Source organism: Copidosoma floridanum, unplaced genomic scaffold, assembly GCF_036245765.1.
Source record: "Copidosoma floridanum isolate Cflo_tuat_1 unplaced genomic scaffold, Cflo_Japanese_pri ptg000013l, whole genome shotgun sequence".
NCBI lineage: Eukaryota > Metazoa > Arthropoda > Insecta > Hymenoptera > Encyrtidae > Copidosoma > Copidosoma floridanum.
The window spans coordinates 2,071,882-2,085,770 of record NW_028321890.1 but is presented as its reverse complement, the minus strand read 5'-3'; the positions used below and the strand labels follow the sequence as shown (position 1 = coordinate 2,085,770).

The 13,889-nt window shown below is 30.3% G+C and overlaps 1 protein-coding gene across 6 annotated transcripts in view; it reads left to right on the top strand.

The window, feature by feature from the left end:
- The window catches only part of LOC106644166 (U2 snRNP-associated SURP motif-containing protein), a 215,964-nt gene that overhangs the window by 62,752 nt on the left and 139,323 nt on the right, over positions 1 to 13,889 (top strand). For 5 of the 6 annotated variants that reach the window (XM_089591454.1, XM_089591456.1, XM_089591455.1 and 2 more), the window contains one exon: positions 2,849 to 2,908. The exons of the other annotated variant lie outside the window; for it this stretch is intronic. In XM_089591454.1, coding sequence (XP_089447580.1) covers positions 2,849 to 2,908 — 60 coding nt within the window. The remainder of the gene's footprint in view (positions 1 to 2,848; positions 2,909 to 13,889) is intronic. 6 annotated transcript variants of the gene reach the window in all.

Sequence of the window (13,889 nt, the reverse complement as noted above, 5' to 3'; positions counted from 1 at the left end):
TAAGAGCTATTGAATACCAAATTTTGAAGCATTTTCATTAAACATTATAAAAGTTATGGATGTTTCAAAATGACAATTTATAACGACGATTTTTGCACTTTTTTGCAATATAACTTCGCGAAAAAAAGTCTTCTAATGATCTAACCTACACTGATCGGTAGATAATTAAATAACGAACAAAATATCTTTAGCTATCTTTGCAATCCGACAGCCACAAAAAAAGTTACATGAGAAAAACTAAGAAAAAAAATGGTAAATTTTTACTAATTGTTTAATAACAATTGAAGCCTGTGGTTTGGTTGGACAAAACTATTTTTCCATGTTTACAGACCATAATACGAAGCGATCTGCAAAGTTTGGACGCTATCTCCGATTTGTTCCTTATTGATTGCTTCAGCTACCGGACTACTATTAAGCTTAAAGAAAATGTCAACAGTAAAATTCAAATAGAAAAATTTTTTTGAGGAAACGGCTAACAGTTACTTATATGAGGGGTGGAAGACTCCTAAAAAGTGGTGGTTGGGCTCAAAAACAAATGAAGTCTATACAAATAAGGAAGAAAACGAAAGAATTTTCCTGCGGGGCTGTTAGAGGGAGGTGGTCCAAAAAATTTGATAGGGTGGTGTTAACAACTTCGCCAAAAGAACTGTATAATATAGAAAAGTACAATGACGAGTAGCTGGGGCAGTTGGGGGGAGCGAAGGGTTGACTTGAAATTAAGGGGGCTCCATTTATCGGGAAAACTGAACAAATTTTGATTTATTTAGGTGGGAGCTGAAAGGGAGTGGAGGGAGCTAGTACTCTTTCTAAAACCGTACAACTATATTATATATATGTGTTTATAAATACACATTGGGTGTTATGTATGCGACTAAGAATGAGTATGTGTGCGTATGTGACAGGTTTTTTCCACGTATTAAATACTTAAATATTCATTAAAATTCCATCTTATAACCGTATATCCCAACTCCAAGGATAATTGCATCACCTTTAACACATAGCAGTGGGTTATTTTGTATATCGTTTCGTAAGAAGTATATGTACGTTAATATGTTATCTGCCAGAGAAGTAAAATTTCATATTTGGGCACCCAAACAGTCAATGACCTCTGGTTTTTATTTTGTTTTGTTTGTAAAATAATCTGTCATTTTATTTATGGAGGTATCCAGTCGTTAAATTTTCTCGCTTACTTCTTTAATCAAAACTATTAAGAAAAAAAAACCGTTGCCAATGACAAGTTAAACTTTTCTTGAATTAAAAATATGTTATATAATAAACTTTTTTACGTTACTGAAAATATTTTAAAGGTAAATTATCGGTACTATTTTGTTAAGGTATTTAAGTTAAAAATATGTTTTTAGCATGAAATGTAATGAAGTACAGCAGTAACAGTTTTAAAGACATATGTAACAAATCAAACTATTTTTATTAAAATACTGTACGAATGTTCCAAATTTGTACTTTAATTTAGTCTTTTATATGTAGGTGTGCTGATACGAAATAAGAATGAGTTTTTTGATTAATATTTTTCCCATTACAAAAGCATACAGTATAACTTATAAAACTGTCATAAAATGGTAAATGACTCACTTTACTAGTTTGACTAACTTAGCCCATGGATTTTCTACCTTAAATTATAAAATACATGTAAAGTATTTGATTTTGTTGTATTGCGATTCATACTTAATGAACATTATTCATTAAGAGGGGTGTGTTGTGATTAAAGTAAATCTGTGTGCACAATGAATGTGTTCGTAGATACGTGAATGAGTAAGAGAAAAGTTTAGGTCAGATTGATTACATGAAATAATTTTCAGGTGATATATTATCTGAGAAAGCCCCTGAATACTTATTCACTTACTTAAGATCTCACCTGCGAATATAAAAAATTTATTTTATTTTTGAAAAAATCAGCTCAATGAGGTCCCTACGATCAGCAAACTCAGCATAGATGGCGTACTGTAGCTAAGAGAAAAATGGTGTTACTGACACACTATTACTATAAGCGACGACAATATACGGTACTGTGGACTTACTTATATGACGACATCTCCGTCACACTGACGTCCGGAGATCACGGATAGTCCATTTTTGTCAATGTAACGCCATTTTTCTCTTAGCTGCAGTACGCCATCTATGCTAAGTTTACGGACCGTAGGGAGCTCACACACTTTTAACACATGTTTTTTGATGCAACATTGAAATGCAAACCCCAACGGTGCAGCCTTAAACGCTGTAAAAATAATTTTGAAATTATTTTTTTAAAAATAAGAATACATTTTTAAAATCTCAGCTGATGTTCAAAATAAGTTTTTGACTTGAGATAGTTATTCAAGATATCACTTGATGGTTGCAATCAGAGAAATTTTTAACAAATATACATAGTAATTCAATTTTAGTAATTTTTATTGCCTTTTTTGCAATTGCCATAACTTTAGATTAGTGGCACTAATCAAAACAAAAAAAATTGTTTCCAAAGGGCTGAGTCCCAGCTTTTATTTATGTCAGATTACAATACTTTAACTATAACGTAAATTATGTACCAAAAATAAACGTAAGTTTTCAAAAAATTATTTTAAATTCGTTTTTAATAAAATGTCTTTATCTTCCGGCCATATAATTTTGTAGTAGAGCTTCTTTGCACACTTATTAAGTATGGTATTCAAAATAGGAATACCATGTACAACAATTTTTTTTAACAATTTTTTTAGATTCATTTTTGAAGTCATTTTGAGGCATTTACGGTGACATCACTCATGTATATACAACATCTGATTTTAGTTTAAGGATCTATAAGTTTTAAATTGACAGTTTCTTGTAAGTATTACAATAATCTACAATTTTTTAGATACCAAGAATCCGATGCCTCCAAAATGCGGACTCTGAAGAAAAAGAAAATTTTGAAAAGGTAAACAGTCTTACTTACTCAAATCCTTGAATAGTTTTTACTTACTGTTTTTGAATGACAATAAAAAATACTAAAAAAAATTGTTTATTTTAAAACTTAAGAATACTATTCAGTAGTTCATCATCATACGATCATTGAAAAGATGTTCTGATTATTATTTTTTTTTTTTCAAGGGTAATAATTTGAAATAATTATAACCTGAAATTAAAATAATTAATAATTATACCTTAAAAAAAAGACGAAAATTATGTGTTCCTGTAAGTGATGTGAATTATCTTTTTTTTTTTTTTTTAATTTTTTTAATTTTAAAGTAGTGAGATCTACAAGTACTTCTTGAGCAAGATTAAACATGCTCAAATTATTGTTGCAGCTCATAAAGAGTATTATTTTGAATGCCGCACATGTATTTAAAGCAATAATTTGAGTATTTTTTAGTTTGGAAAAAAATAATTGTTGGTTTCATGCATTTTTAGAAGAAAATTTTAAAATAACTATTCATGTCGGGAAAGACGGTTTTCTGTACAAGTAGTTATAGACTATCACGAGTGTGATTTTATTAAGTTGAAATGCCTTCGACTCAACTTGTGTCCAAGATTTTTCGTAATAGTGCGTAGAAAATGTTTCACCGTACTGTTTTTTAGTTCCACACACAAGATTTGTATGCTATCATTGAACTACTGTAGCATAAAAAATTGAAATTCTATTATTTGCAAGTGAAAATGATTACAATTGGCTTCGGTTTACCATATATCAGTATGATGATTTGTTAGTATATATCAGTGCGCTCTGGTGAATTTGGAAATTCGAAGTGATCAGTGATCCGTTGGGGGCGAAATGTAAGAAAATAAATAAATACAAGTAAAGTGTATTTAAATTTTTTTAAGTTGATTTATTGATGCGCAACGTTTCGCTGACAATATGCGTCAGCCTCATCAGGCGCAGGTACGCGAGAATTCGTAAGTCAACCAAACTTACGAATTCTCGCGTACCTGCGCCTGATGAGGCTGACGCATATTGTCAGCGAAACGTTGCGCATCAATAAATCAACTTAAGAAAATTTAAATACACTTTACTTGTATTTATTTATTTTCTTACATTTCGCCCCCAACGGATCACTGATCACTTCGAATTTCTATGTATCAGTATCCCAAGCAATAATTATTCATTTTATTATATTTTATAATAAGTAATATACAATCAATAAATTTAATAAAAATGTAATACAACCTTTGGCTACCTCAGAATGCATGATAAAGTATGCGTGATGTATGTGGTCAGGCTCAGTGACTCTAAAGTATACCTACCTTTGTTCCCTTTTTTTGAGTACAGGTATTGCTGTCTGGTGGATTATATTAGAACTATATGAGAGGTAAAAGACATGAGCTAATCTGTAAAAACATTGCGAATAGTGCGTAAATGTTCTGCTGTTCAAATATTTAAAAGAAGCCAAGTTAAGTTCAGAAACCATCAGATAGCAAATTCGAGTTTTTGCAATAGTGCTTTAAAAATTACAGAAGCGTTTCATTCGGTCAACCGGTTAGTTAGCACCATGTGTTAAGTATACTATACGCGCTACTGAATCCTTAGGTAACCTTAGCGTGGTCATATGGAGCCTCGTATAGCTTAAGGTAGTTGTTTCCTCAATCAAAAGTATCTAAAAAGGTACGAAATAGTCAGAAAAACTAACATAAGCGTCGAAAAATATGTGTATTAATTTAAGACTGATTTACCACGTCGTTAATGAAATATCCTCGTCAAAAAATCACTCTTTTAAGATTGGATCAATGGATCATTAAATTTTTTTACTCCTCTTTTAATTTGTGCTATAATCCACAAGCAACGATACTTATGTTAAATAGTGTAAACAAGTGTAAAAAGATCGCTTCACTGTCACAGTTGATGTCACTGTCACGGTTTTTTTGACAGATATTATTCAAACGTCAAACGTATATGGAAATAGCATAAAAAATACCCACAAACACTGCAGCTCGTTTGACTGTACCATGATTTTATACATAATAAATTTACAAAAATGGATATTTAACATGTAACCACAAGAAAAAATTACATCAAATAGTATTTAAATGATTTGTAGGAATCTCCTAATTTTTTGGGTACAAAAGATTCCTTTTAGAAAAACCTATCGAATATTTAGTTAGACCCACAAGTTAAATGGTTAACAAATTTAGAAAGAGGGGATGAGGTGTGCGTGAAAGCATGTATATGAGTACATCCACGTAAGAAAAATAATTGCTAGCTTTACTGTACACATTAGCGTTCCTGTCATTTCTCTAAACTTTCCCCCACAAACTATGTAAAGAACGTCCTTAAGTCAAAAAATCACTTCAATCGTGTATGAAAAAATTTTAAAAGAATAAAATACAATAAAAATTAATTATTGTATTTGTACAATAGAAAAAAATTTTTGTTAATTTTTGAAAATTTTGAAAAAATATAAAAGAATTGAATAAAAATTATTAATTTACTGTAAAAGTAACAACTTGAATACGTAGGAATAAACATTTATTAATGAATTAGAAGGGTGCTTTGCTAAAGTATACTCATTGCCAAATTTTTTAAAAAACATTTTAAAAAATTACTGTATTAAGTAAATTGTTTATTTATTTAATAGATAACTAAACCAAATAAATTAATGTTTATTAAATAAAAATTTCTATGAAAAATAAGTTACAAACGGTAAGATAACATGAAGTAATTGATTTTCTACTATTGGGCCTGCTCATAGCAGAGTAGGTAAAAGCCGTTGTCAGAAAGTGAGAGGTCAGGGGTTCAAATCTTTTTGGACACATTTCTTTTTTTTTAAGAATAGGTTGAAAGAAAAAAAAAACAAAATTCATAAATTTTAAACTGTGTGGCATGGCGATGTAATGAGGCATCATGTGGTGTAGAGAAAACCGGAAGTACGTCATGAGGGGTGGGGCGAAGGGGGAGAATCCACTTCCGTCACACTTTTTCTCAAAGTCAAAATCTGAAATCGTTGATTTACCCCCGAGCATAACGTGCCTATAGAAGTATAACTTCAAAACTACGAAAAAAATTTTCGTTTGAAAAGGAAACATAATTTTGCTTGCTCGTTTAAAAGTTTTAATGATTTAAGTAGTATGATCAATTAAACCCATAGTAATAGCAGTATTTTTTAATGTTCTAAACTTGATATTTTTATGTTTTTGAATTTTCGAATTATGTTGCTCCATGCTTTTCATATGATAATAACTTTACAAAAAATATCGTGTACGGTCTTTAGAAAATACAATATTCAATTTGCCTATTCCAGTTTTTTTTTCGCTTTTTTTTTCTTTCCTCAAATCTTAAAGTTATAAATAAAAACATAATTTTCTGGAAGATTAGCAGTCTTTGAAAATTTTTCAGAAGAATTGATTGCATTTTACTCGATAGAAGATATATAATTTTGTTAACTCAAACTAAGATGTATGATATAAGTTGTATGATTTTAAGGTAATAAGTAGCTTCCCCCCTCTCCCCAGCTTTTCACCAAGTCTTCCCTAGTTCCCCCCGTACGTTAAGTAATTTTCCTTTTTTTATCCGTGAAATTCAACCCAATAAAAATTGGGTTCATAAACCTCTTCTTTCACCCGCTCTTTTCTAGTTACATTCAGATTCCCCCCTAAATAAGGTAATTTTGTATAACATGATTTTCTATTATGTGAATTTTATGTAGATTTATAGTTCTGAGGCTTAACTTGCTCTCCTGCTAAGCAAGATAATTTTTTTTTTACCTTTAAAATTTAACCTGATTAAAATCTAGTTGATTTATCTCCGCATAAGTAAGTGTCAATACTCTCATTTTTTACTAAAAAACTCACTTCTGGTACCATGATAAAATACAATATTGAAATTCAAACTGCATTTATAATTAGAAGAATATAGGTTGCGAGAAAAATATACGAACTATGATTGAGACTTCATAAATACATTATTATCCTTAAACATTAAAGATGTTAAATGCAGTAAAAAAATCAATAATAATACATGCACAGATGCATTTTATTAAATTTTATTTCTTTTTCATACATCACCTACAATACGGCTGTAGTCAAGTGAATATGTTGTATATAGTTTGACTCACGGACAGCCGAAAACCATAGTCTAAAAAAAGCTAGGTGTGCATACTTAATGAATTAATTTTAGAAGTACCCATGGATATGTAAAAGATAGACTACTCATTATAAGTGAATGGCTTGTGACACTCAAGCCCATTTAAAAAGGAAGAGAAGTGGAGTTCAAATAGCCAGTCAGTCCTTCTTTTATAAACTCTTGTAGAGTTAAGGTATCGAAAAGACATGTAGAAGGTTTTGTTCACAAATACTGCTCTGCTGGCAGTGGGTTTCGTATCTCAAAAGTTGTAAAAAAAAAAAAAAAAAAAGAAAAAAATATACTAATTCTAACACTTACAGAAATTAAAAACCTCATGATTTGTGTATGCTTGTATAAATTAACCTAATGAGCTAAAAGTTTAGAAACGTCAACGTCTTCTTAATTAAACGTGCCCTTAGACAAGCAAGAATCGTCGATTAGCAACCTAATTCTGATTAAGTATTTTTTATCAATAAAATGTGCCCTTAAGCGTGCAAGCATCGGCAATTAGCGCTCTAACTGTTTTTCAGAATTATTTGCTAATAAAATGTGCCCTAGGATGAGCAAATATCGGCGATTAGAAATTAACCCAACTGTTTTAGAGTATTATTAGGCACGACCAATGTATGGGAGTGCCCTGATAATGTTGTCAGAACAACAAGTGTAACTACTATTAAATCGTCTATCTTCAATATAAAATAAATTTTTAACCTTATATAACGACAAACTCACATAATTATATCCAAGAAGGCTTTAATTGCGTTCGTAGCTTCGAGTTGGATATCTAAGCTAATAGTTTAAATAATAATTATTATTTTAATAAAAATAACAATTATCTAAACGTAATTAATTATCATTAATTACATTTAGACAAGTTTTATCGAAAGGAAATATTTTGATAGCATTTTTAGTGCAGTGCTCTGAGACTCAAAACCAGTTTCTCAGCGACAGCTTTTTCACATACATTTTACACTTTCGCATTTAATGTAGATCTTGTTAAAATATAACGTTTTTAGACTGTTACAAAATTTAATTCAAATTCTAAAACAAAGTATCGAATATGAAAGTTGTAGAACTTATTAAAACAAACTTTTTTGTAAACCAAGTCTTTCTATAATGTGCCCTATTATTGGTTCAATCAGCAAAAACCATTCAAGTATGACAAAAAAGTAGTTTTACGCTATCTAATTTCTTAATCACATTTGTAGATCAAATGTTTAATACAAGAGTTGTAGATCTAAAAATGAACTTTTTGTATTTACTGATTTCAATTATGGTGTTGTTAAACTTCACTTAATATCGAAAAACGTTTTAAAATGGCTAAAAAATAAGCGTTTTGTAGAATGTAAGTTTGTTAGTTTTAGTTTCAAGTTACCATATTGATATTAAAACTTAGTTGGATGTGATAACGGAATAATATCAAAATAGAATCTTGATATTTAAACAACTCTTTTTTATCAGGCACTTTGTATATTGGTCGTGCCTCATATGCACGACAAAGTGGTTTGAACAATTATAGCTGCTTGTTTAGTAATAAAATGTTTCTTTAGCTTAGCAAGCATTGATGATTAGAAACCTGTTTTTGGTATTATATACTAATGAAATATGCCCTCACGTGAGCAAGCATCAGTATTTAGTGACCCAATTACTTTTTAGTATTATTTAATAACTAAATGTACCCTTAGGCAAGGAAGCATCAGTGATTAAAAACCCAACTGTTTTTAAGGAATTTTTATTAATAAAATGTGACCATAGGCGAGCAAGCATCGGTGATTAACAATCCAATAGTTTTTGAGGACAGTTAACAAAATATATTCTTGGATAAGAAAGCATTGATGATAAACAACCCAAAAGTTAATTTTTTTTAGAGAAACAACGCTGAGGAAAAATTAAGTGACTTATGGTCGATAATTGCTTTCCTAACAGTTAATTTATACATGAATGAACACATTAACTTATGTTGCTATTTGCTAAAGCTTTTTCACTTGAGGATACGTTTTGTTGACTTACTGTACTAAAACACAGTTGCGTTGCAAATTGCCGATGCTTTTTTGTCTTACGGTACATTTTATGAATAAATAATTCTAAAAACAGTATGACTGCTAATTACCGGTGCTCGCTCGCCCAAAAATGTATTTTGTTGATTTTCTACACTAAAAATAGTTGGGTTTCTAATCGCCAATGCTTGCTTGCCTGAGGATAGATTTTTTCGATCATTTCCACGAAATATGAAATTTAGCATCATTATTATTATTATTATTATTATTATTATTATTATTATTATTATTATTATTTATAAGTTTAATAAGAAAAGTTACTGAGTTATATGATTTCAACAGTAAAGTTTTTATATTTAAAAAAAAAATTAAGATTTATGTATTATTGTTCACCTTAAAAATTCGAATTTTTATTTTCATGTGATCTAACGGTTAACAATCTTAACCTACAAATAATGAAGTTATATGTTATTACAAGATGAGACACGTCCTTAAATTTTATTTCGAGATAGGACATTTTTTAAATGCATACTTGAAATGGGACTCTATTTCGTATTATTTTGCAATAAGATGGCTTTTTTGTATTAATTTGAGGTAAGATGATTTTTGACATTATTTATGTTATTATAATTCCTCCTTCTTCTCTTATTCGGTATTATCTTCAGTAGTACAGCGGTCAGTATCCCCACCTGTCATCGAGGAGACTGGGGTTCGATTCCCAGCTTAAGAGTCAGAATGATTTGCTAAGAATTTGTGTGGCATACTCCACCCGTGTGATTTTCATATTTAACTGAAATTTTTCAAATTCAATCTTGCGTTTCAAAGCTCGCTTGTATATCTGCATCACAATACCGTTGTTTAAATTTCTCAACAAATCAATCACAACAAATTTATATTCCCGTAAGTACCACCAATCTCTAACCGAATCTTCAAAACACCCCGTGATAACGCAAGATAATTCGTTGTCTTGGGAATTCACATACCGTAAGTAATTTGATAATTTAGTCAAAAACTTGATATAACGTGCCTTTTCTGAACCACGAAACTTCGGTAACGGCATTACAACTTTTGAATTAGCACTGTTATTTGATGAGGAGGATCGCAAAGTTTCATGTTCCATCATTTTTTCAAGATTTTAGATTAAATGCATTAATTTTTAATGCTCACCATCAAGACGTTCCGTTGAATTATCACGAATATCATATAAAGTTTTCCGATCAACTATATCAACCCGAATACTTTTTACCCATTCAACAATTTCAATGATAATTTTACTAAAATTACTACATATATGCAAGACTTTGTTTTGTTCCTTGATGACTCTATTTAGACTTTTGCGTTCCTTTTCCTGTTTCAAAACAATTTCTTATATAGTCTCTTACAACTTATTTATTTTTTCTTGGAATTCGTTACGTATAAGTTCGTTGTAGTTTACATTTCCGCGTAACGTCTCGAGCTCGTTTACTTTCGTATCTGAGGCGTCATGTTCTTCATACATGACCTTCATTTCATCGAGAACGGCTTGTTGCCATTTACATATTGTTTTCATTTCTGGCGTTTCGTTTTCTGTATTTTCTAGCAATACGGACAATATATTATGAAACATGGTTGTACGTAGATGATGTGTCATCCTTAGCTTCGAACGTCAAAGATAACTTTTGCCAAATAAATATCGAAAATTTGATCCTGCGTCTTATTGATCACTAGAGCATTACTTGAATAATGGTTGCACAATTTTAAAGGTGTTCTTGCGGTTTTTGTTATACATTTGATTAACGCTTTACGAATGATTCTGAAACAATCGAAATACTTTAGGAAAAAATAAAAGATTTGTGCCAATCAGAAACTTCTCAACTGTTATTCGTAGCCGAAATTTGAGTCTTAATTTCCTTTAGTTAGTTTCTTACCTCGTTCATTTCAAAATTCAATTGTTTAACTTTTCGTTCGTACTGCGTGTGTTGTGAACTAAGCTCTTGCACGCATTCTTTATGAGTACCCAACGCACTAGTTATAAAATTCTTTTTTTTGCGCAAACCATTCGCCACTGAATGTTATGTTACGAGCCATTTAGTCTTGTTGAAGGTTATATTATTAGCATCTGACTTTGAATGCGCAAAGATAAAGTACACACTCTAAAACGTAAGACTAGAGAACATAGAAAATAGTACATGTATATTTATATATCAAGAGTTATACCAACCCTAGAACTATCTGAAGAGTGTAATATGGTAACGAATATCAAGGATGGTATGGAGATTCGTTACTGCAGATATATGTTCATAGATCAAATTTATCTCGAATATGTGAAAGGAAACCCTTACCCTTACCCTTTGTCGACACTTACCAAATAGTTGCAGTAGCTGGTTTTGTTTTTAGAACGAAGTTCTTTATGTCGCCTTACTCGGGGGGCTGGAATTTTAAAACTGACAGATTTTTTTTTTTTTTAAACGAAAGTGGTTTACCCGGAGTCTCTTCCTCTCAAGTTTCCCCCTTACCCCGTCCCCCTCACCTACTGTTCTCTATACACTTCCCCTCTCCCCACTATATATGTACATCACCTAACCGTGCCGTACTCTTCTGCACACCTTTACCCACCATTCCCCCTCACACTCCCAAGCAATGAATTTTTAAACAAATTTTAATTTTTTTTCCCACAATAATTTTTGATTCACTTTGAATTTACAATTCTAAAAAAAAAAAAAAAAACATTTTCCAATTAATAGATTTGAACCCTCGACCTCCTGCATATTAGTCCAGTACCTTACCCACTGTGCTACGAGCGCTGCCGACTATAGAAACTCGGTTTCTTATACTTATGGTGTGATAATACATTTAATTTTGTATTTGTTTTCTAAATTATGTATTTGTTTTCTAAATAATACATCCAAAAAAAAAAAAAAAAAAAAAAAAAAACATGTAGAATAGAGTTAAAGAACGTATCAATGGTTTTTAAAGGCGCTTATTTCGAATTCAACCAACAAATAATGTTACATTATCACATAATTACGTAAATAAAGTAATTTATTAAATCAATTATAAATGAATTATGTAAGATCATTATATAAATATATTTCAAGTTTCATATTATTTTAATGGTTTTTATGGGCACTTATTTTTGATTTGATACTTAAATAATGGCACAATGTCATTGAGTAATTATATAAAAATAAAACAAAAATTGTGTTAATGGGCTATAAAATCGCAAAAAAATAAGTAAAAAAAAAATTTTTTTTTCAATTGATGAAATGAAATATAAATATAACATAAAATAAAATCACAAAAGACATGAATAAATACAATGGAATGAAAAAAAAGTGAAATAAAGAAGGGAATGAAAAAAAAAAGATTAAATATTAAAATAAGAAAAAAAATTAAATAAAGGAAATACAAAAAAATGAAAAAAATGTAATAAAATGAAATATGAAAAAAAATAAAACAAGAAATGAAAAAAAAAGAATACATTAGGAAATAAAGAAAAAAATAGAACAAGAAATAATGAGAAAAAAAAACAAATGAAAAAATTATAAAGGAAAATAAAACAACAAACCAGGGGGTATTAATGGGTCATGGGACCCACGATAAGAACGAAGTTCTTTAAACATGAGATGAGTATGGACACAATTTCTCAGGTAACAAGGGGGTCGCCAGACCTACAGGAAGAATTAAGCTCTGTAAACGTTAGTACTGCATTCATGTTGTTTACTAAAACTCACGATGGTTGAACTTCGTGAGAACGTCGTGCATAAATACAGTACTCACGAAGTTCATTCATCGCGCGTACTAAACTACTTATTGTTTTTTTTTTTTTTTTCATTCGTTTTTCAAGTTTTTGTTTTAGTAAACAACATGAATGCAGTACTAACGTTTACAGAGCTTCATTCTTCCTGTAGGTCTGGCGACCCCCTTGTTACCTGAGAAATTGTGTCTATACCCATCTCATGTTTAAAGAACTTCGTTCTTACCGTGGGTCCCATGACCCATTAATACCCCCTGGTTTGTTGTTTTAATTTCCTTTATAATTTTTTCATTTGTTTTTTTTTCTCATAATTTCTTGTTCTATTTTTTTCTTTATTTCTTAATGTATTCTTTTTTTTTCATTTCTTGTTTTATTTTTTTTCATATTTCATTTTATTACATTTCTTTCATTTTTTTGTATTTCCTTTATTTAATTTCCTTTCTTATTTTAATATTTAATTTTTTTTTTTTCATTCCCTTTTTTATTTCACTTTTTTTTCATTCCATTGTATTTATTCATGTCTTTTGTGATTTTATTTTATGTTATATTTATATTTCATTTCATCAATTGAAAATGCTACGAGTCTTATAGAGAGATGGTTGTTGCAACCAGTCAAGTGAAGAGTTTGTTGCAAAAAAGTTGCTCATGCCTTGAGTAGTTGGAACAATAGGCCTTCGTTTTTCGAAGGCTCCATTCACTCATCCTTCTCTTTCTCGTGAATTTATTGGTAAGAACGCCGTGGCTTTAAAGGGATTCTCATGACGCGATATTGGCTCTCTTCGTAGGTTTTCCGTAAAAACGTGGGATGGTGTGCACAGTTGCTGTTAGTATTCGGCGCCTATTTCAAAATTATATTAAAAAACAAAAAATCTAACAAGGGTATTGTACTTTATCTCTACGCATACAATTGATACGAAAAATATAATAATTAAAAGAAAATAAAATTTTTAATTTCTTTTCTCCGTGGTAGGAAAAAAAATTAAGTAATTTTTTTAACGTAAGTAACGTACCGTTATATATTTGATATGAAGTGTTTTCCAAATTCATATTTATGGTAGCTCGTTCTTATGCTGAACTGACTAAACACACCGTGACTATAAGTAGGCCTAAGTCTACTGAAGAGCTTGATGTT